The 24634-nt window shown below is 45.0% G+C and overlaps 2 protein-coding genes across 3 annotated transcripts in view; one reads left to right on the top strand and one right to left on the bottom strand.

Annotated features, from left to right (window-relative positions):
* Positions 1 to 24634, bottom strand: part of LOC141106758 (uncharacterized) — a 217646-nt gene that overhangs the window by 10377 nt on the left and 182635 nt on the right.
* LOC141104593 (uncharacterized) lies at positions 1369 to 15649 on the top strand. 2 transcript variants are annotated; one of them, XM_073594217.1, is made up of 10 exons: positions 1369 to 1487; positions 1579 to 1746; positions 4697 to 4846; positions 5087 to 5236; positions 5365 to 5443; positions 6358 to 6449; positions 12103 to 12220; positions 12694 to 12795; positions 13285 to 13419; positions 13586 to 15649. In XM_073594217.1, exons 2-10 carry the CDS (start codon positions 1669 to 1671, stop codon positions 14530 to 14532), a joined length of 1851 nt encoding a protein of 616 aa, XP_073450318.1. In that variant the 5' UTR covers positions 1369 to 1487; positions 1579 to 1668; the 3' UTR covers positions 14533 to 15649. The 2 variants fall into 2 exon arrangements, with proteins under 2 accessions (XP_073450318.1, XP_073450319.1); XM_073594218.1 differs by lacking the exon at positions 12694 to 12795.

Below are 24634 nucleotides of genomic sequence, written 5' to 3'. Positions count from 1 at the left end.
TTTCCTGATGTGTGGCTGCAGAGATCGGGAAATGTCTCGCTGCTTGTGATTAGCGCAGCGCATCCCCGACTTCCTGGCGGGCTTGGCACGTGCAGCATGCGAAAACGCCGGAGCTCATCTTTACCTGAGAGATGAATGCTGGGCTGTGCAGGGTAACAGCTGAACCACACTATTCAGCAACCCCCATGAGGGCATGGCTACAGTTATGAACGCTGGGGGGGGTGACGGCAATCAGGACTGTCACGGTGGTCACATGGTCAGGAGCCAGTCCCGTCGGCTACTGATCATTGGTCTGTCTTTGATGGCTCTGTCTCTGTGGTGGGAGCGTGCAGTGAGCGCGCTTTCAGCACAAAAACATCAGCTGCAAAGCAATGCATACATGCAGTGTGTGAGCATTAAAGTCCACCCATTTTCCACTGCACATGTGTTATGAGGGCAGCAACTGGTTACAAAAAGAGGGAGAATACACAATAGCAATTAATCGAACAAAAAGCACACCCTTACCTTCTCCTCCTACTGAGCACACACTCTTCAGGCTCACAATTCCTGCCTTCTACCTTCTGCTCCTAATCTGGGCTACAACAAAATGGCCACTGTGCTCATACCTATACATACATATAGTCTAGAGCAATTAACAATATATTACAGTTTTGTTTCTGCATTGAAATCTGCCTCTCAAAGTCTCAAAAATACTTTATTACCTCCTCTTCATTCACAGTTCCCAGCCTGAACAGCATCAGCGACATCTGCTGCTTTCTCCTGTGGACTACAACAAAATGGCCACTGTGCTCCCACACACAGAACAACTATCAATGTATTACAGTTTTGTTGTGCATTTAGATAACTCTCTCATAATAATATAACATTTTTAGCTCCTCCTCTATAAGCACACAATTTCCAGCCTGAAAACTCATTGGGAATATCTGCTTTCTTCTCTGGGCTACAAGAAAATGGCCACCTTCTGCAGTGAGGACAATGTGTTTCCATATTGACAACATTGTTTTGTATAAGATTAGCTGCAAGCAGACATGGGTTAAATGTCATGGCACACACAGTTCTCCCTGCTTTGCAAAATAGTATTAGAAACATATTGTGTGCTACAAGAAAATGTCCACTTCCCTCTCTTTGATTGAGAACTGTTTGTCTACCTTTATTTTGCCTCTAGTATTTGCTCCGGGACAATAAGTAGGGTTGTAGCATTGTTTCAAGTGTGGACACTAAATGCTCACTGCCCCAGAGCCACCAATAGAGGTTTAAAATGCTGCGAGAGGTCAATGTGGCTATTGTGTTTGAGCCTACAGCAAGCAGTGTAGTGGCCATTTTGTTGTAGTCCAGAAACAATTGAGACTGTGGCCATTTTGTTGTAGCTCAGAGCAGGAAGGGGAGGAGATCCAGTAGTTGTGTGAGGCAGGAGAGTGGCTGGTTAGTGAGGAGGAGGAAGCTATTACGTTTATCCCACTTGACCTAACAGAGCAATCTCTCTCTGCGTATGTCCTTATCCCTCTTTCTCTCTCGCTCTCTCTTTATATTTTTAAGCCTGAGCTTATGTTTTATATATTATGCCTCTTATAATTACAGATAATTAAAGGAACGACTAAATCTGGCAGCTTAGTTGAAGGCCAAAACAGTTTTCGGGGAAACGCCTTGAAACAGATCACCTGACCGAAAATGGAAAAGGAGCCAAGTCACGTGACTGAGCGGATATTAAACCTCTCCCTGGAGATCGTTTACCTGCTGACCAGAGAGGTGAGGACGGCATTGTTGGGATCATAAAGGACCCGGGGAATCCTGGGTAGCATCATAAGCGGCAGAGGCATTCCCCACCTCTCAGCCAAGTGCAGGTGCGAGGCAGAGATTGACACCGCTGCTTATGATTGGCTGTCTGCAGCGACAGCCTACTGGTGGGATAGCTCATGCAAGTTCAGTTCTATCCGAACATGCCTGAGCTCATCCCTAACCCTGGGGAAAGCAATGATGCATGGCACATTGCCATGAAGGATGGGCACAGATGTGACGTCAACACTCTCACCCTGTATAGAGATTTACCAGCTTGCGGGACAACAATCTAAGCACCAGCAGGCGGAGAATGACCGTTACTGGGGTAGATTAACTAAGCAGATAACCCTTTGCACACACATTGTAGCGGCCACCACAGATTTTAACAGAAACACCCAACGCTCAGTGTCAGCTGCTGTGATTTCTGTATTACTCACTGTCACATCCAGACAGGAATGTAAAAGAGTTTACACTGCAGTAGCTTCTTTAACACTTTTACCTATCTGACAAGCTGACTTCTGGCTGTCAGAAGTCAGCAGGCGGGCACCTTTGCAGCTGCCGGATTGCTTCCACATCCCCTGGTAACAGGCGCCCTCTCTGCTTGCCCATCTACGGGGTCGGCATAATGGGTGATGCCAGTTAGAGGGGAGGAAGCTGAGCGCTCTCCTCCCCCTCTTACTGCCCCAAATCAACATGTATGGCATCACTTCGGTTCCCTCTCTCACTTTCCCTGGCCAATAGGGATGAGCCAAACACCCCCCGGTTCGTTTCACACTAGAACATTTGAACAGATCAGGTCTGGTATGGATTTTAAGGGGAACTCCATGCCAAAATGAAAACAAAAATTGGCGTAGGGATCCCCTCCAAAATCCACACCAGACCCCTATCTGAGCAAGCAGCCTGGCAGGCCAAGAAAGGGATGGGGACACGAGCGAGCCCCCCCCCCCCGAACCATACCAGGCCGCTTGCCTTCAACATGGGGAAGGTGCTCTGGGGTCCCCCCCAAAGCACCTTGTCCTCATGTTGATGGAGACAAGGGCCTCGTCCCCACAAACCTGGCCATTGGTTGTGGGAGTCTGCGGGTGGGGTGCTTATCGCAATCTGGAAGCAACTTTAACAAGGGGGCCCCCGTGTCCTGCCCCCCCCCCCCCCATGTGAATGGGTATGGGGTACATTGTACCCCTACCCATTCACCAAAAAAAGTGTCAAAAAGTAAAAACCACAATACACAGTTTTTGACAATTCCTTTATTATAAAAAAAAGTGTCCCATGATGTACCTCTGTCGTCAATCACCCCAACCGACGGAGCCGAAACATAGAAAAGACTTAAACGAAAATACTCTGCCTCCACAACCGACTGCTGTCTTTTCGCTGTGACAGCTCTGACGGCACATGATGTCAGAAGGGGCGAGGTCACTCGGTTATGTCATTGGGTGACCCCGCCCTTGCCTATACTCACTGTGAAGGCTGTTCCTGTCTTCTCTGATCCTCCCCTTCTTCCACAGTCCCCAATCCATCTGCTGATAGAACATAGCCTTGGGGGGGACTCTGCACATGCTCAGTTTGGTGTGTATTACTAGAGATTTTTTTTTTTTTGGGAGGATGCATGTAATCAGCACAGGGCCAATCAGCAAGGGGTCAGGGGTCATGCAGCCTCATAAGACTGTAAGAGGAAAATGAAAACTCCTCCTACAAGCTTTACCAGTGCTCAGCTGGACACTGATAGAAGTCACAAGACTGCTATATACTGCTGATGAGAAAATATATTTAGCAGTTTATATTTACTAAAATAATTGCATTTCCATGTAATATGGGAGATCAGATATAGTGAATGCAGGCTCCTGGGTTTAGTAACACTTTCACTTTAGCATATTTTTTACAGAAATGTTTAGTTTCCTAGACTTCTGTGGTAATATCTTGTAACATAACAAATTGGAACTGCTACTATTTTATTCTCTAGGGTGTCTGCTTTTGAAAATTATATAACTTTTTTTGGGGGGGGGTTATACAATCTTCAGTCCTAAAAACGCAAAACGGTTAATGAAAGATTACATTCGGTCTGATGTTGCAGGAGTCACTGCACATCTTAATGTGAATCTTATGCCACATACACACGAGCGGACTTTTCGACCGGACTGGTCCGACAGACTTTCGGCGGACTTCCAACGGACTTTCCCAACAAACGGACTGGCCTACACACGATCACACCAAAGTCCGACGGATTCGTACGTGATGACGTACGACCGGACTAAAATAAGGAAGTTGGTAGCCAGTAGCCAATAGTTGCCCTAGCGTCGGTTTTCGTCCATTGGACTAGCATACAGACAAGCAGACTTTTCGATAAAATCCGCTGCAGGTCCGATGAAGCCCACACGCGGTCGAATTGTCCGCCGGACTTGGTCCGTCGGACCAGTCTGGTCGAAAAGTCCGCTCGTGTGTACGCGGCATAAGGCTACATTTGCACGGGCAGTTTTTCCTGATGCGACTGTCAGTGGCAGGAATCTACTGATTTTGGTTGCTGTGTTGAGCAGCTAGCTGCAGCTTCCGAGCCCATTCACTTCAATGCTATGTTGCCGGTGGCTGCAGAAATTCATGGCTATTTACCTGGGTTGATTGCTGCTGGACGCACACAAAGTGCAGGTAATCCCTGGCTGTGCATACAACCAAAAATAGTTGCATCCACCAACAACCTGTCATAGAAGTGAATGGGCCTGGCACATGGTCCTATGACATCACTTATCTCTGTTAATAAAACACAGACCTAACCAGAGAGGTGAGGAGGATTTTGGGAGGTCACATGACATCACTCTTATCTCTATTAATAAAACACAGCGCTAATAGGATGAGCATATAACATTGTAATGATATGTATTTTCATGCACTAAGGCAACATAACTTGATATTTTTGCTTTCAATATAGAATTATATAACCTTTAAGATATCTGATGGCTTGGTTGCTTCTGAAGAAATGAACACACAAAGCCCTGTGATAAGGCCTACATCTCACTCCCTAAGCAATAAGAAGGTCCAGGAAGTCACCAGTGAGATCTCTGAGCTACTAACCGGAGAGGTGAGGAGGATTCTGGGAGGTCACATGACATCACTCTTATCTCTATTAGTAAAACGTAGACCTGACCTCACTCTTATCTACCAAAAAAAAAACTGACTGGATAGGTGAGGAGGATCTTGGGAATGTCAAACACAGACCTTAATGGAGGTCTTAAAGACCTTGTTATTGAATTTATGTATTGAGAATATTTAGTCAAGTTTGGATGGTGGCAAACTCTGGTGTTTTTTTATTTGGATTTAGAATTATATGACTTTCAAGTTATCCAAAGGCTTGGTTGCCTCCAACTTAAAGACCCAAAGCCCTATTATAGAGCCTCCATCTTATTCCCTGAGAAAGAACAGGAATGTACAAGATGTCATCAAGGAGATTGTTGAGTTGCTGACAGGAGAGGTGAGCGGTGCCGGGAATTCTGGGACATTATCCAGACAAGGGATGTGTCTGGATGGTGATTGTATCATTGTGTGTGTTAGGTTCCTCCTATAAGGTGTCAGGATGTCACTGTCTATTTCTCCATGTAGGAGGGGAAATGTTTAGAAGGCCACAATGATCTGTACCAGGAGGTCACAATGGAGAACCATCCGCCGCTCACATTACCAGGTAAGAGGAGACTTTATTTTTTTGTAAAGCCTAGTACACACTATTAGAAAATCGGGCGAATGATCATTTGCATTTTTCTGCGTCCTCGTCCCATGTTGAAAACAAGAATGCCTAAAACGGTAAAAAAATCCTCGAATAACAGAGGACAACTTCCCACATACGTAGCTACAATCAGTGTCTAGCCTGTGGTCATACTTGTTCCCAATCATGCAAGGACTCGCTCATTCAATTTTTATAGGACGAATACTGTACTAATTAAATGAAAATCGAATGTTATGATAAAGAGGAGCTACAGTCACTTGTGTAAAAAATTTAAAGTCAGCAGCTACAAAAACTGTAGCTGCTGACTTTTAATAAACTTTTAATAAACAGTCGTCCTCTCCCTGGCCGGTCCTTGGTCGGACTTCAGGTCCCTCACACCAAGCATGTTCACTGTGGGGAGCCAACTATAACTATATGTGCTTTGGGAATGGCCTTGCAGCTTTCTGGAACCTGTGAAATGTCCCATAAGACTGCGGGGAGTGAGTAGAGGGGGGGTGGGGACAGCTTCTGATAAATCCGCTGCAGCTCCCACCCACGAAAAAACATTACAATTCTTCCAAATGTGGCAGAGAAGGGGGGGAGCAGAACTTCCCCTTTTGTGTGAAGTCCTGCTATAAATAATGAGAAAGATTTTCCAATATGTCCGTTTGGAAGTTTTTGTCTGAACGGTCCATATCGGCTCTTTAAAGCAGTGTACTAACAAACAGAAAATCTACAGATTGTTCAGAATATGGATATTTTCATCTGATTTTCTATTAGTGTGTACTAGGCCTAAAGAAGAGAAGAGTATTGGGGATCCACTTAGATACACACATCCTCTGATATAAAGACATAGAAACAATGTATTCAGTCAGTGTGTGTGTTTCCTACAGATAGATCCAGTAGCGGAAACCCACCAGAGAGATGTCCCAGCCCTCTGTGTTCCCGGGATTCAGAACCGCTTGGGATCCAAAAGGATGACCAGGTATTTGGAATCCAAGGAAATATTAATAGCTACACGTTACGGCTTAGAAATGCCTTTTCCCAGATAAGAATTCCTCATTACTGCAGTTATACTATATGCTGATGGTTACTTTTGCTGCTTGTTGCTGACTTGACCTCCTATGATACACAATCCAAATAGAGGCCTTATTAGAAAGTTCAAGCAGAACTTAACCCTCCTTGTTTTCAGCCAAGGAAGCTGCCATCTTGGCCTTTCTTTGACCTTCAACTTCCATGGTGCTCCACATGTGATCAGTTATGACACCAGACTGGTGGTTTGACAGTTTGGCTGAGAGCACAACCAATGTGACATGTTACATTCCCGAAACGTGCTGAGAATGTAACCGTTTTTTGAAACTCTTAACTCAATAGGTTTAGTTCCGGTTTAGAAGCCAAAGGAAAAGACAATAGAAGTGAGATCCAGGAGAAGGATCAGATTATGAGGGAAAAATGTCTTACATGACTAACCCCACAGACACAGCTTATGAACTAGTGTAGGGAAAGAGAATAACCTTTATCATGTTTTTGAGTTACTGGCTTGTGAGAATGAATATGTTCTGTGATTCAGTAATGGTTAGCTAGCTTTCATAAATGTTAATGAGATAAACGTATGTGGTTTGGTTTTAGAGGGATATCACTGTGATTTAGTATTGTGTAAATGAGATTAAAGACCTAATTGTGTAAGTATAGTGATTTTGTATGGGTCCACCAGATAAGGTACTTCATGCCTAAAGCCATAGACGTATTGAATGCTGAACCAGCCTATCATAAACCAGATGTGACCAGAACTGTGTGACTGCAACAGAGTGAACCAAACATAAATAGGTGAAAGTAAGTTTATTAAGGTAAATGCATATAAATGTGAACACCCCACCAATACAAACAGAGTGAACAAACCAAACAACCAAACAGTGATAATAAACCAACCAGCATATATAGCAAAAGCGAGTACCAGAATCGTAGTCAAGCCAGGCCAGGGTCATAAACTGGAGATCAGCAGATGGGGGGCCAGGAGTAAACAGACAGGGAACAAGATGGAAGGGATCAGGCTGCAGAGCAAGGATCCAGGGATATAGGAACAGATACAAACAGGTTCAGGATACAGGAATCAGGGTTCAGGTTCAGGATCAGGATAGCGGATAACGGATAAACAGGCTGCAGGTCAGGACACAAGGACAATATCAAGGCCAGGCATAAGTGTGTCTGCCGGGTATTTATACACATCTCAGACTCAGGTGATGCCTGATTGCAGGAGATTATGTCGGCCCCACACTGCCAGGAACCACCCGCTGGTGGACGCCAGTACTGCGGCCCAAAGATCACATAATACTACCAGGGGACAGGGGAAAGCTCCCCTGGCAGTTCCAGACTGCCAGGAGACACGTGCTGGTGGACCACAGTACTGCACGCCAAATATCAGGCAGTGTCATCAGCGGATGGAACCTTCCCTGACACAGCCACATTTCGATGTATGGGCAGGCTGGTTGTACTGAAGTTAATCTGTCAATCAACTTCAGTGCAACCAGCCTGTCTGAATTTTTTTCATGTGACCACTGCCAGCGGCTTCAGCTGCAAACAGTGATAATTGTATTCTGATGGCTAGGAAACCTAGAATACAATATCCTAGTGGGAGGGATTCCCCCATTAAAACTGACTGTGTTGGTGAGGGAATTAAGCAATTGTCTTTTCCTCCACACATGGTTAAGAAAATTGGTTAGGCAGCCCATTGATGGTGTGATTTTCTTTTCTGCAGCCATAGGAAAATTGCTTGATTCCCCCAGCAACACAGTCAGTGTTGATGGGAGAATCTCTCCGGCTGAGCTATTGTGTTCTCTTGGTGGGGCAAGCAGTAAGCCACCCTGCAATAGATGGATTGACTTGGGTACATTTAGCCTGCTCATGGATAGTTCAAAATTTGGCTGGTCCCTGCTGAACTGGCCAAGATTCGACCCATCTATGGCTGGCTATAATATATGGTCTGCCTTAAACTTTAAAATACATTGTATGAGCAAAGGTTTGTGAACATCTAACATTCTTGTATGAACATTTTGGATACCCATTTTGAACCATGGGCATTAATATGGATTTGGCCTCTCCTTGCTAATATAATAGCCTTAACAATTGGGGGAAGGTTTTCCACAGGGTTTTGGAGTGTGTCTGAACATTTGTGTCCATCAAGCCACAGGAGCACTTATTAAATTGGATATTGATGTTGGGCGACAAGACCTCTCAATCAACCTTTCAATTCATCCCAAAGATGTTCAGTAGGGTTGAGTTTGGGGTTCTGTGAAGGCCTATTGAGTTCCTTCGCATCAAATTTGTCAGACCATGTCTCCCCAAACTGTTGCCCCAAAGTATTGATGTTGGACTACAAGTCCTGGCTCTCAATCAACCTTCCGATTCATCCCAAAGATGTTCAGTAGGAATGAGGTCAGGGTTCTGGGCTGGACTATTGAGTTCCTGCACACCAAAGTTGTCAAATCATGTCTTTATAGAACTGTGTTTGTAAGCTGTCGCAATAATAGTATCCTACCTGGGGAACACCAGAACTCTGAACCCTAATAATATGGAGGAAAGTCCACATCAACTATAGTGAGAGGAGTTGATCAGGTGTCCACATACAGTGGGGAAAATTATTATTTAATCCCCTGCAGATTTTGTAAGTTTACCTACTTCCAAGGAAATGAAAGGTCTATAGTTGTTATCATAGGTGTATTTTAAATGATAGAGACAGAATATCAACCAAAAATCCAGAAAAAACACACGATTCAAATGTTATAAATTGAGTTGCAGTTCAGTGAGTAAAATTATTTTTTCGATCCCCTACCAACCAACAATAATTCTGGCTACCACAGACTGGCTAAAGTATGTGCTCATATGGTACACAGATTAGTCCTGTCAATTTAAGAAGGTGCTCCTAACGACAACTCGTTATGTGTATAAAAGACACCTGTCCACAGAATCTTTCTTCCATTCAAACCTCACCATCATGGACAAGACCAAAGAGCTGTTAAAGGATGTCAGAGACAAGATTGTAGACCTGCACAAGGTTGGAATGGGCTACAAGACCATCAGCAAGAAGCTTGATGAGAAGGAGACAACTGTTGGAGTGATTATTCACACATGGAAGAAATACAAAATAACCATCAATCACCCTTGGTCTGGAGCTCCATGCAATATTTTTCCTCATGGGGTAAGGATGATCTTGAGAAGAGTGAGGGATCAGCCCAGAACTACATGGGAGGAGCTTGTGACCACAGTCACCAAACAAAAGGTCCTCCTCTTCATGCACAGGTCCGTTTTAAGTTTGCCAATGAACATCTAAATGATTCAGAGAAGGATTGAGAGAAAGTGCTGTGGTCAGATGAGACCAAAATTGAGCTCTTTGGCATTAACTCAACTTGTCATGTTTGGAGGAAGAAAAATGCTGACTATGACCCTAATTACGCCATCCCTACAGTCAAGCACAGAGGTGGAAACATGATGCTTTGGGGCTGTTTCTCTGCTAAAGGTACAGGCCAACTTTGCCACATTGCGGGGCCAATGGATGGGGGCCATGTATTGTAAATTCTTGGATGAGAACCTTCTTCCCTCAGCCAGAACACTGAAGATGGGTCATGGATGTGTCCAGCATGACAATGACCCAAAACATACTGCCAGGGCAACAAAGGAGTGGCTCAAGAAGAAACACTTTAAGGTCATGGAGTGGCCTAGCCAGTCTCCAGATCTTAATCCTATAGAAAATTTATGGAGGGAGCTGAAACTTCGAGTTGCCAAGCGACAGCCAAGAAACCTTAAAGAGGAACTGCAGTCTGCTCACATAATTTGTAATAAAAACATCTTTGCCATTCTGAAGCTTCCCTCCAACCACTTTGCATAATATTTTATATATATATATACTGTGACTCTGTACTTGCCAAATATGCTGCAGAAATCTCCCTCTATTGAGTATGGCTGCAACCATTTTAACTGTGGGCAGATGAGGCTGCTGCCTGTTAACTTCCTGGATTTACACAGACACACAGAGGCACACCTCCAGCTCTGCAGCTCTCATTGGCCCTCTTATGACTCACCCCCCCCCCCCTTCCTGGCAAACTCTCACAAGTGTGAGAGCAAGAGCTGTGCATGATGTCATAAGCCTAGGCTTTTTACCAGACAAGAAAGAGGAAGTGGGCTGTTTAAGGTATTTACTGGCAGAAAAGAGAATGTTTTACTATCCAAAGTTAAAACAACAACAAGGGGAGAAGATTTAATAGAAAGTTTTAAGGATTTAGGGAAGATCTGTAAAGAGTGGACCAAAATCCCTCCTGAGATGTGTGCAAACCTGGTAACCAACTAAAGGAAACGTCTTACCTCTGTGCTTGTCAACCACGGTTTCTCCATCAAGTACTGTTTTGCTTGGGGATCAAATATTTATTTTATGCACTAAACTGCAACTCAATTTTTAACATTTGTATCGTGTTTTTTTCTGTATTTTTGGTTGATATTCTGTCTCTATCATATAAAATACACCTATGATAAAAAATTATAGACCCTTCATTTTTTTTTGTTTTTTTTTTTCTAAGTGGGCAAACTTACAAAATCTGTAGGGGATCAAATAATTATTTTCCCCACTGTTTCCTTGAGAAGACCTAGCTCACAATCAATGTCCCACTTCATCCCAAAGGTGTTAAGTAGGACTGAGGTCAGAGTTCTGTAAAAGCCACTCGAGTTCTTCCACACCAAACTGGTCAAGCCATCTGTTTTTGTAGACGTCTTTGTGTACAGTCACACTGTCATACTGAGCAAAAAAGGGACTTCCCCAAACTTTTATACCTACAACTCTTTTTGGTTTGTCTATGGTTTAAGGGACAGTGTTCTGCCATTGTATCTGTATTTGGCCTTCTTATTTTTACATTTTATTACAAGGTGGATATTGTCTAAAATTTCTTTGTATGCGATAGCATTTATGGTACCTTTCACTAGAAACATCTGTATTCAACCACTTGGAGGTGTGTTGACAATATTTTGGCCCTATAGTGGCTGTGATGGCCAGGTGTCCACAAACCTTTGGTCATATTTGTTAATTTATTTATTATTACAGGTATTTACATACAGTTCCTGGCCGAATTTTGATCCATCTATGGGCAGACTGGTTGTACTGGCTATAGCGCCAGCAGTGATCATTGTATTCTGACGGGGGGGGAACCTCCCAAAGTAAGAATACAATTGCGCAGCGGGAAGGATTCCTCCATCAACACTGAATGCGTTGACGGGGGAATCGAGCAATTTTCTTTAGGTTGACAGAAAATTGCTTAATGTATAGCCAGCCTTCGGTTTCTATCTCACATGCATGCCTACATACACACATATACTGGGGACAATCTGGACAGAAGCCAGTTAATCTACCAGTATGTCATTGGAGTGTGGGAGGAATCCAGAGCACCTGCAGAAAATCCAGGCAAGCACTAGGAGAACAAGCAAACTCTGTGCAGATAATGTCCAGAATTGGACCCAAGTGCTGAACATAGTGTTAGAGAGATCTGCCCTATTCTTCCTCTCACTAGAAAAGGGTACTTCAATATTGAGTTTGTTGAAGAGGATGTGAGAACATTATAAAGACAAACGTTAAATAAATAATTCATATTTATGTGTAGGTTTCGCTGGATTCAAATCAGATTGACTCTACAATGGTATCCAAGAAAAAAGTAGAAGAGCCCTCTGTGATAGATGATCTGTGTAAGGAGGAGGACATCCCTCCAAAGATCAGCACAGGTGAGTAATAAACAATAAATCCAGAGAAGAGTCCCAGATTCTCCTTGTTCAATCACTACAACAATCTCTTCTTCTCCCCCGCTCCTCTATCAGTAGACAGTAATGGGAAGATAGTGTGGGGGAGATTTACTAAAACTGGAGCACCCAAAATCTGGTGCAGCTGTGCATGGTAGCCAATCAATGTCTATCTTCAGCTTGTTCAGTTAAGCTTAGACCATACATTCCTGGAAGCTGATTGGTTTCTATGCACAGCTGCACCAGATTTTGCACTCTGCAGTTTTCATAAATCAACCCCTATGTGAACCGTGGGGGAGTCAGGAGGCTCTCCTCCTCACATCATGTCATTGTCTGTTACCGGGCATGTGACCAGTCCTCCTCCACACCAACCCACCCCACACACACACACACAAACACACTCTGGGGTCTCTCATACATCTCAGTACAGGGGGCTTCACTCTCATCTTTATTCACAGACCCCCGAAACACCAGAGCCACTCGGAGAGGTGTCAAAGCTGAGGGGGAAGAAATACACGTTGTAATTAAAGAAGAGGAAATTCCTGTAGCGATCAGCACAGGTGAGTAATAAACGCTAAAGCCAGAGACGAGTCCCAGATTCTCCTTGTTCAGTCACTACAACAATCTCTTCTTCTCCCCGCTCCTCTGTCAGTAGACAGTAATGGGGAGACAGTATGTGCCCAGTGGGGGAGTCAGGAGCCATCAGCCTCTATTAGAGTCTCCTTCTGACATCAATGGCCAGGCCAAAAGGTGGGCAGAAAATGTGTCTGCCTTGGGCACTTTAGCAGGAGAGGGTGCAAAAGTGGCAGGACCTTCAACCTATGCAGCCAAAGTAGATCACAGCTTGGTGATGGTGAGGGGGGTGCATGTTGGGCTTTTCTCCTTGAGTGCTAAAAAGTGTCCTGGAATTGTTCACCCTTGTATCATTATGTGTTACCAGCCAAGAGAGGTGACCAGTCTCCACCCCCCCCCCTCCCCCTCCCCTCACACTCTCTGGGGTCTCTTATACATCTCAGTACAGGGGGCCTCAATCTTATCTTTATTCACAGACCCCGGAGACACCAGAGCCACTCAGAGAGATTTCAAATCTGAGGAGGAGGAGGAGGAGGAAGAGGAAGAAGAAGAAGAAGAAGTAGGATGTGCAAGGTTTAAAGAGGAGGAACTTACTATAGAGATCAACACGGGTGAGTAAAAAAAAAACTAAATACAGAACATTTTTCTTTTTTTAATTCTGGAAACATTTATATATTTGTCCGATTATGTTACTAAATGGGATATAGGCCAACTTGTCATTTATGCTTGCTAATCTATTAACGATTTCTATCCCCTTCCATTTTTGTTTTCTTCTAGATGGAAAACACGACCGCAATAATCTGGGTAAGCACCACATTCCATTTGAAAACCCCACTACCCAAACTCTTCTCCTAGTACTGCCCAGTGGAGACCTGTCTGATCCCTCTACACATGGGGGCAGTTTTCCCAATGATTCAACTCCCATCGTCCATCATCCATCAGCCAGAGGAGGTGAAACCTTTCGTTGCTCTGAGTGTGGGGAATGTTTTTCCAAGAGGGAACTTCTTGCTTCTCACAAGAGGTCTCACACAAAGCCCTTATCGCCTGAGAGTGGCGAAGATCATCCTCGTAAATTATATGTGATTGAGCATGAACTGATTCCTATGAAGCCCTATTCATGCTCAGAGTGCGGGAAATGTTTTACCCAGAAAGGACACGTCGTTTTGCATCAGAGAACTCACACTGGGGAAAAGCCCTATTCGTGTTCTGAATGCGGGAAGGGTTTCCCAGCGAAATCGGCTCTGTCTAAACATAAGAGAATGCACACCGGAGAGAAGCCATTTTCATGTTCCGAATGTGGGAAATCTTTTTCTTTCAATTCCGCCTTAACCAAACACAAGAAAACTCACACGGGGGAAAAGCCCTATTCCTGCTCGGACTGCGGCAGATGTTTTTCTCAGAGAGACCACCTAATTGCCCATCAGAAGACTCACACGGGGGAAAAGCCGTTTTCCTGCTCCGAATGTGGGAAAAGCTTTGCCAAAAAAGGCAATCTAGAAACGCATCAAACAATTCACACCGGTGATCGTCCTTATTCCTGCTCTGTGTGTGGCAAAGGTTTCCGCAGTAAATCGAATTTGCTTAGACATAAGAAGGTCCATAGAGGCCTTAAACCGCACGCGTGTTCTGAATGTGGGAAGCCGTTTAAAACAGAATTTGCCCTTAGCTTACATTCTAGATCCCATGAGGCTTCAGGGATTACACTGATAGGCTGTAGCCAATGAGCATGATTGTCATCAAGTAGGCACCTTTTTTTTTAGTCCGATTGCTTGTGCATTTTTTCCTATTTAAAGCTAGCTTTGGTCCAGCTACATACTTTTTTTGTCTTTATCTTTGAACCCACCGAAAAAGCAGGTGTCTATTTTTATTCCATTTGAACCCTGGTAGATTTGTACAGTACACTTTTTGGTCAAGGAATTGAGGACACCTGAAAGCCTCCTAAGTGTATAAGTGATGTGGGCTTTCCTCCATATTATTTAGGTTCAGAGTTCTGGTGTCCCCAGTGAAGGATCCTGTTATTGCTACATTTTACAGAGACACCTTGGCACCTGGGGAAGACTTTTTTTTCCAGTAATATAAAGACATGTTTTGACAAGTTTGGTATGAAGGGACTCGAAAGGCCTGCAAAGAACCCCAACCTCAACCCTACTGAACACCTTTGGGATGAATTGGAAGGTTGATTGAGAGCCAGGTCCAACATCAATACTCTGTGGCAACAGTTTGGGGAAGGCTTTTATTGCCAGTTCTAAAAAGATGTGGTCTGACAAATTTGGTGTGAAGGGACTTAAAGTGGTCTTCACGGAATCAATGACCAAAATCCTATTGAATGTCTTTGGGTTGAATTGAAAAGCTGACTGAGAGCCAGGTTTTGTTGTCCAACATCAGTACCTGGCCCCACAAATACTCTTTTGGCTAAATGGGTGCACATTTCCAAAGACGCAATCCAGAAGAGTGAAGACTGTCATGATTTTAGATTAGGATGACCAACAAGCTCACATCAGGCATTCAAAAGAATTTGGCTACAGTTGATATATGGCTAAAGGTTTGTGAACACCTACCACTATATAAGCCTATAAAGACATTGCGCTTCCAACCTTCTGGTAATAATTTGGAGAAGGCTCTTTTGCTGCCTCCATAAAGACATGGTTTGACAAGTTTGGTGTGAAGTATCTCAAGTGGCCTGCCCAGACCCCTGACCTCAACCCTACTGAAAGGGGGTAACGCTATAAAAACCCTTGGCTGTGGGTATATGTGTTAGTTTTTCTTTACTGAAAGTACACATAATCCAATGAAACACTTGGAAATTGACAATGATACAATAAACAGCTTAAAAACTGTGGACATTTGTGCTTCACAAGTTATTGAACTGTGTTAATACTACTCCTAATTATGGTTAAATGCAGTGATTTAACTGGGCTCAGTTTACGAACACATTTTCATGAGGTTTATCTGGGAGTGCAGAGGGTTTACATCTACCTAGGTAATCAGATTGGTTTCTCACACTCTCTGAACTGCTAATGTTAGAAACCTGTTAGGAATCGCGCAGCAGAAGGCGTGATCTGTATGGGATCGGAAAGCTGCTGGAGTGCTTTCCCGCTTTACAATGTGAATGGGATACATAGGAAGGAAACATTTGTGTCCTGTGTGTCCTTTGGGTGACATACGTTTTATAATGCAGTCACTGCACACTGTGTGAATTAGCCCTTACAGTTGCTCGGTAGGCTATAACAGCCATAAACAACCATTCCCCACCCCCAGTCCATGGAAAAATTGTCTTTGACAAAGCCAGTCTTTGATGCCAAAAAGGTTTGGGACCTCTGGTCTAAAGCCATGAGAAAGCACCTGCGAAGTAGACCCTTGCTAAGAAGTCATACATTCAAAGATGGTTGACAGTCACACCACTGGGGGGAAAGGGTATGCCTCTAACAGAGGTCATTTTTACAGTTGTAGGAGAGGTAGAGTGAGGAACAGCTAGAAAAGAAAAGGAAGAGGGGTGAAGGAGTAAGGCAGTAAGAAGAAAGGAAAAAATAAAAAGGCAGGAGGAAGGGGTCTTTGACCTTTTTTTCCAGGCTGGAAGCCAGTAGATCTGTGTATTTGTCAGAGAGGGACAATACAGTCCAATAAAACCAGGTTTTATGATTACGGGCCTCTTGCTTTTTAAAGCGGAGTTCCGCTTAAAAAAAAAATTAAAAGTCAGCAGCTAGAAATACTGCAGCTGCTGACTTTTAATAATCACTTCCCTGTCCCAGGGTCCAGCGATGCGGGGGAACAAAGCCCCGCTCGTCTCCCCCACCACTCTGCGGCGCCGGCATTGTAGCTGTGGGCGCGTGGCTGTGGCTTCACAGCCGGGCACCCATTGCGCATGTACGAGCCGCGCTGCATGCCGTAACTGGCCGCGCAATCATCTGGGACCTGTGACGTGTCCCAGATGATTGCCTAGAGGGAGGGGGGAGAGGTAATCTCCCTTCCAGCGCCGAGGGTGCGCCAGAAGGAAGTAGGAGCTGGAACCCTCTGAGGGTATCCGTTCTCCCCCCCAAAAAAATGACATGCCAAAAATGTGGCTTGTCAGGGGGTCACCTTCGCTTAAAGCAGAAGTTCCATTTTTGGGTGGAACTCCGCTTTAAAATGGTTCCAAAGGCTCAAGGTTTTTTACCTTCATGCATTTAATGCAAGACGGTATGAAAACTTTTCTGTGCAGCATCCCCCCAAATCCTTACCTGAGCCCCATCTTCCTCCACGCTATCCACGAGAGCCTCAGCTATCTGGGGACTCTTGCTCCTCATTGGCTGAGCCATTGGCTCCTGCTGCTGTCAATCACAGCCGGTGAGCCAATGAGAGAGAGAAACGGGGCCGAGCCATGGCTCTGTGTGAATGGACATGCAGAGCAGTGGCTCGGGAGCAAGCCTGCCTGGGTGCCCTCATAACAAGCTGCTTGCTTTGGGGGCACTCAGGCAGGAGGGAGGGGCCAGGAGCGCTGGCAGAGGACCCTAAAAGAGCAGAATTGGGGCTTCTCTGTGCAAAACCAATGCACAGAGCAGGTGATTATGACATGTTTATTATTTTAATGTAAAAAAAAGCTTTAATATCAGTTTAAGGGATAAGGTGTGTTCCTCCCATCTTCTAAATGTCATTCATAGCTTTGATCCAATGACCTAACATGGGAGATGAGATAGACTTCCACTGTATAGAGATGAAAGCCCTAGCCTTGTTGATGAGATGGACAACAAGGGAACAGCTGCATTTACGTTTTGAGAAGGAACGGAAGTTTAGAAGGTGTGCGGGTCGGCTACAGGGTTATGCTTAGGAGAGAAATCCGTCAAGTCTTATATCAGAGTGCAGACACTCCGCCAGAAGGGGCTGATCAGCGGACAGGCCCAGAAAATATGATACAACGTGCCTCTATCTGCACCACACCTCCAGCAGAAGGGGTCTATCTCTGGGAACATGCTATATTGTTTTATGGGGATACCAATGGGTCAATAGCTTGTATCCAGATTCTTGCAGTCTTGGGGAGATAGCAGACTTGTGCATGAAATAGAGAATAAACTGGTGTTTAGTGGAGAATAATTGAGCCAAGTCAGTTTCCCAATCCTTAAGGATGGAGGGACCTTCCCTCAGCCGTAGAGGCTATGAGCACTCTGTAAGCCACTGTAAGCACGCATACAAGGAATTAAGTTTACAAGGGAGGCTTTAACAAAATGGTGGTTGTCTGCACACAGACACCGACTTCCTGTTGCATAAATGTGAATGAGATGAGTAAAAGATGGCCGTCTGCACACAGACGCGTTTCGCCCTTTTCTAGGCCTCTACGATTAAGCCCCACAGAGGGCAAAACACGTCTGAGGAATTCTCTACAGGCGGAGAACAGGAGCTGAAGCCATCTTTTACCCATCTCATTTACATTTATGCAACAGGGAGTCGGTATCTGTGTGCAGGCGGCTACCATTTTGTTAAAGCCTACTGGAGCCATTTAAGCCGATTTCTGTCTGTATTGCTCCAGTCTTTTCACATGCTGATCCGACTGACACAAGTTTGGGGGGGGGGGCGGGGGCATTCAAGTGGTACTATTTTCATTGTTAAAGGAGGGTTAGGGTTACAGGCAGGACTGATGTTCGGGTTAAAGGGATAATTAGTCTGTGTGTATTGTGTATTGTGCTATGAATGTGTACGTGGCTTTTTTAAGCACTTAAAGACCAGACCTTTTTCTAACATTTGTTGTTCACAAGTAAAAATCTATATTTTTTGCTAGCAAATTACTTAGAACCCCCAAACATTTTATAAATAAGAACCTAGAAAATAATATGGCAGTCTTTCAAACACATTTTTTTAATTTAAATACGTTTTAATGAATTAAAAAAAAAAAGTAAACAGTAAAGTTAGCCTAATTTTTTTCTATAATGTGGAAGATGATGTTACGCTGAGTAAATAGATACCTAACATGTCACACTTTAAAATTGCGTTCGCTCGTGGATTGGCGACAAACTACGGTACTTAGAAAATCTCCATAGGCGACGCTTTAAACATTTTTACAGGTTACCTATTTAGAGTTACAGAGGAGATCTAGTTGTAGAATTATTGCTCTCGCTCTCTAACGATTGCGGCGATACCTCACATGTGTGATTTGAACACCGTTTACATATGTGGACGCGACTTACGTATGCGTTCGCGTCTGCGTGCAAGCTCGGATGGACAGGGCGCTTAGAATTTTTTTTTTTTTCCTTATTTATTTTACTTTTTATTTTTACACTGTCCCTTTAACTACTTCAGCCCCAGAAGGATTTACCCCCTTAACCACCTCAATACAGGGCACTTACACCCCCTTCCTTCCCAGGCCAGTTTTCAGCCTTTAGCGCAGTAACACTTTGACAATTGCGCGGTCATGCTACACTGTAACCATGTGAAATGTTTATCATTTTCTTCACACAAATAGAGATTTCTTTTAGTGTTATTTAATCACTCCTAGGTTTTTTATTTTTTCATAAAAAATAAAAAAAAGACCAAAAATTTTGAAAAAAAAGTTTTTCTTAGTTTCTGTCAGTAAATTTTGTAAATAAGTAATTTTTCTCCTTCATTGATGGGCACTCATAGGCTGCACTGATGGGCACTGATGAGGTGGAACTTATGGGCACTGATGAGGAGGCACGAATATGCCACACTTATGGGCACTGATAGGTGGTACTGGTATGTGGCACTGATGAGCACTGATAGGCGGCACTGGTGGGCACAGATAGGCAGCACTGGTGGATATTGATGGGCAGCAGTGATGAGCATTGATGGGCAGCAGTGATGAGCATTGATGGGCAGCAGTGATGGGCATTGATGGGCAGCACTGATAGCCAGCACTGACTGGCATCACTAATGGCCGCTGAATGCTGGCACTTGTGGGCACTGATTGCTGGCTTTTTGTGGGCACAGATTGGTGGCAATTGTGGGCACTGATTGGCACTGATTGCTGGCAGTGGTGGGCAATCATTGCTGGCACTGGTGGTCACTTAATTGTAATCAGGGCACTGATTGCATACCTAGCTGTCCCCTGTGACGAGATGCCGCTGATCGGCTCTCCTCTCCTCACACTCTGTCAGTGTGAGGCGAGGAGTGCCGATTACCAGCATCTCCGTGTTTACAAGTGACCGGCTGTGATTGGACACAGCCGATCACATGGTTAAAGAGCCGCGGCCGCCATATGACATCCACCCAGAACTAGAGCTGCACTGCCCAGCCGTCATTTGAGGGTGGGCGGGTGGCAAGTGGTTAATGACCAGGCCATTTTTTGCCATACAGCACTGCGTCCCTATAACTGACAGTTTCACAGTCGTGCGACATTGTACACAAACAAAATTGATGTACTTTTTTTTCCCACAAATATAGATCTCTTTTGCTGGTATTTGATAACCTCCGACAAATTTGAAAAAAAAAAACTATTTTTTTTGCAAAAATAAATATCATCAAAAAAATGTAAAAAAACTAATTTCTTCATCAGTTTAGGCCAAAATGTATTCTTCTACATCTTTTTGGTAAAAAGAAAATCGCAATAAGCCTATATTGATTGGTTTGCGCAAAAGTTATAGTGTTTACAAAATAGGGGATAGATTTATGGCATTGTTATTATTAGTATTTTATTTTTTTAACTATTAATGGCAGTGATCAGCGATTTTTAGCGGGACTGCAACATTGCGGCGGACAGATCGGACACTTTGGAACTTTTTTGGAACCAGTGACATTTATACAGCGATCAGTGCTAAAAAAAAGGGAAACTGATTACTGTCTAAATAACACTGGCAGGAAAGGGGTTAACACTAGGGAGCAATCAAGACGTTAAGTATGTCCTAGGGAGGTGTTTCTAACTGTGGGGGGGGGGGGACTGACTGGGAGTACAGAGAGATTGCTGTTCCTAATCACTAGGAACAGACGATCACACTGTACTCCCCTGACAGAACAGGGATCTGCTTTGTTTATACAACTCGCGCGCGCCACGCAATAGATTCGCCCTGCCACAGTATAACTGAGGCGGCTGGTCGGCAAGTGGTTAAAATTTATTTTCTTTGATCACTTTTATTCCTATTACAAGGAATGTAAACATCCCTTGTAATAGAAATACGCAAGACAGGTCCTCTTTATTCAGAGATCTGGGGTCAAAAAGACCTCAGATCTCTCATTTACCTTTAGCCCTGTTTCACACTTGTGCGGTGCGAATTGAAGCTCAGGTTTCACTGGGGAGATAAAAATCTCCTGTTCAAAGAATTCATTGCGTTTTTGCTCAGTATCAGAGAGCAGGGAGAGGGAGAGGGAGGGGGGGGGGAGAGGGGGAGATGTAGTGAAGAGAAGTAGAAATTCCTTGTTCAGAACGCAATGCATCTGCGAATCAGATGCGTTCCCATAGGAGATAATAGGCTTGTAGTTCGCACCGCAATGCCCAAAAAACGCACACGTTTTTTGTGCAATGCGCAGTGCGAATGCAACGCACATATGTGAACCAGATGCATTCATATGAATGTATTTTAAAATGTCCTGCGAATTAGATGCGGTGTAAGCCGCATCTAATTCGCATAGGTGTGAACCCGGGCTTAAAAGCAAAAAAAAAATGACATTTTGACTTTAAACACTTACCCACTTAAGCCCCCTTCCTAACCAAACCAATTTTCAGATTTAAGGGCTCTCACATTTTGAATGACAATTACTCAGTGATGCAGCACTGTACCCATATTTTGTTCTTTTTTTCACACAAATAGAAATTTCTTTTGGTGGTATTTAATCAGCGCTGGGTTTTTTATTTTTTGCGCTATAAATGAAAAAAGACTGAAAATGTCAGTTTTCATCAAATCTCATCCAATCCACCAGATTGCTGGCTGAACGTATCGCCCTATACATCTGATTTTAGCGGATCGGATGGCAGGCGGGTGTCAGCGGACACATCTCCACTGACATCCACCTGCCCATCGAAGTCAATGGATGGCCCGCTTGGATCCGCCTAAAAACAGACAGGCGGATCCGAGCGGGCTTGTCGTGTGAAAGGGGCCATAGAGTCTACAATCTATGGTGCCAATCTTTGAAAATTGATCACACCTGATGTACTGGCAACCCATTGGATTTTAAACATCAAATGCAGCCTCGTTGTGCCCATCAAATGCAGCCCCACTGTGCCCAGCAAATGCAGCCCCACTATGCCCATCAAATGAGGCAGTGCCCATCAAATGCAGCCTCACTGTACCCATCAAATGCAGCCTCACCATTGCTTGTCAAATGCAGCCTCGCTGTGCCCATCAAATGCAGCCTCACCATTGCTTATCAAATGCAGCCTCACTGTGTCCATCAAATGCAGCCTCACTGTGCCCATCAAATGCAGCCTCACTATGCCCATCAAATGCAGCCTCACTGTGCCCATCAAATGCAGCTCCATCAGTACCCATCAATGCAGCCTCACTGTGTCCATCAATGCAGCCTCACTGTGCCAATCAATGCTGCCTCACTGTGCCTATCAATGCAGGCTCACCTATGCCCATCAAATGCAGCCTCACTGCGCCCATCAATGCAGCCTCACTGAGCCCATCAATGCAGCCTCACTGTGCCCATCAATACAGTCCTCACCTGTGCCCATCAAATGCAGCCTCACTGTGCCCATCAGTGCAGCCTCACTGTGCCCATCAAATGCAGTATCACAATGTCCATCAAATGTAGCCTCACTGTGCCCATCAATGCAGCCTCACTGTGCCCATCAATGCAGCCTCATTGTGCCCATCAGTGCAGCCTGACCTGTGCCCATTAAATGCAGCCTCACTGTGTCCATCAATGCAGACTCACTGCCCATCAAAAGCAGCCTCACTGTGTCCATCAAATGTAGCCTCACTGTGCCCATCAATGCAGACTCACTGTGCCCATCAATGCAGCCTCATTGTGCCCATCAAATGCAACCTCACTGTCCATCAATGCAGCCTCACTGTGCCCATCACTGCAGCCTCACTGTGCCCATCAACAAAGCCTCACTGTTCCCATCAGCAAAGCCTCACTGTGCCCATCAAATGAGACGGTGCCCATCAATGCAGCTTCACTGTGCCCATCAATGCAGCTTCACTGTGCCCATTAATGCAGCCTCACTGTGCCCGTCAATGCAGCCTCACTTTGCCCATCAAATGCAGCCTCACTATGCACATCAATGCAGCCTCACCGTGCCTATCAAATGCAGCCTCACTGTGCCCATCAAATGCAGCCCCGATCAGTACCCATCAATGCAGCCTCACTGTGCCCATCAAATGAGGCAGTGCCCATCAAATGCAGCCTCAATGTGCCCATCAATGCAGTCTCACTGTGCCCATCAAATGAGGCAGAGCCCATCAATGCAGCCTCACTTGGCTCATCAATGCAAACTCACTGTGTCCATCAATGCAGACTCACTGTGCCCATCAAATGCAGCATCAATGTGTCCATCAAATGTAGCCTTACTGTGCCCATCAATGCAGCTTCACTGTGCCCATCAATGCAGCCTCATTGTGCCCATCAATGCAGCCTGACTTGTGCCCATTAAATGCAGCCTCACTGTGCCCATCAATGCAGCCTCACTGTGCCCATCAATGCAGACTCACTGCCCATCAAATGCAGCCTCACTGTGTCCATCAAATGTAGCCTCACTGTGCCCATCAATGCAGACTCACTGTGCCCATCAATGCAGCCTCATTGTGCCCATCAGATGCAACCACACTGTCCATCACTGCAGCCTCACTATGCCCATCACTGCAGCCTCACTGTGCCCATCAACAAAGCCTCACTGTGCCCATCAGCAAAGCCTCACTGTGCCCATCAAATGAGACGGTGCCCATCAATGCAGCTTCACTGTGCCCATCAATGCAGCCACACTGTGCACATCAAAGCAGCCTCACTGTGCCATTAATGCAGCCTCACTGTGCCCATCAATGCAGCCTCACTGTGCCCATCAATGCAGCCTCACTTTGCCCATCAAATGCAGCCTCACTATGCACATCAATGCAGCCTCACTGTGCCTATCAAATGCAGCCTCACTGTGCCCATCAAATGCAGCCCTGATCAGTACCCATCAATGCAGCCTCACTGTGCCCATCAATGCAGCCCCACTGTGCCCATCAAATGAGGCAGTGCCCATCAAATGCAGCCTCAATGTGCCCATCAATGCAGCCTCACTGTGCCCATCAAATGAGGCAGAGCCCATCAATGCAGCCTCACTGTGTCCATCAATGCAGACTCACTGTGCCCATCAATGCAGACTCATTGTGCCCATCAATGCAGACTCACTGTGCCCATCAATGCAGACTCACTGTGCCCATCAATGCAGACTCACTGTGTCCATCAATGCAGTCTCACTGTGCCTATCAATGCAGCCTCACCAGTGCCTGGATCACACACAGTGGGTATCTCCCGCTGTAACATAGTCCCGCCTCCTAGACCAGCATCAGTGATAGACGGCACACTGATTCAATTTTCCAGCTTTGGATCAGTGTGCTGTCTATCACAGAAGCTGGTCTAGGAGGCAGGACTTTGTTACAGCAGCAGGATTTTGAAATCCAAGTTCCGCGACACAGTGGGAGATGGCCACTGTGTGTGATCCAGGCACTGGTGAGCGGCCGTCCCGGGCATTTCAGATGCAAGCTCTGTGACACAGCGGGAGTTCCCCATTGTGGGTGACATACAGAGAGATGGAGGACGAAGGAGGGGAGCGCCAGGATGACGTCATTGATGCAATTGCGATTCAGCCGTTCTCTGTATCGATGCAGTGTAAGGCTGAATTGCGATGCATTGATTAAATGATTATTTTCAACACCCCTACCTGATAGGTACTGTGAGTTCTAACATTTTTTAAAC

This window comes from Aquarana catesbeiana, linkage group LG08 (assembly GCF_042186555.1).
Source record: "Aquarana catesbeiana isolate 2022-GZ linkage group LG08, ASM4218655v1, whole genome shotgun sequence".
In the NCBI taxonomy this organism is placed as follows: domain Eukaryota; kingdom Metazoa; phylum Chordata; class Amphibia; order Anura; family Ranidae; genus Aquarana; species Aquarana catesbeiana.
The sequence above is the reverse complement of the archived record's forward strand: the minus strand, read 5'-3'. Positions and strand labels throughout refer to the sequence as shown.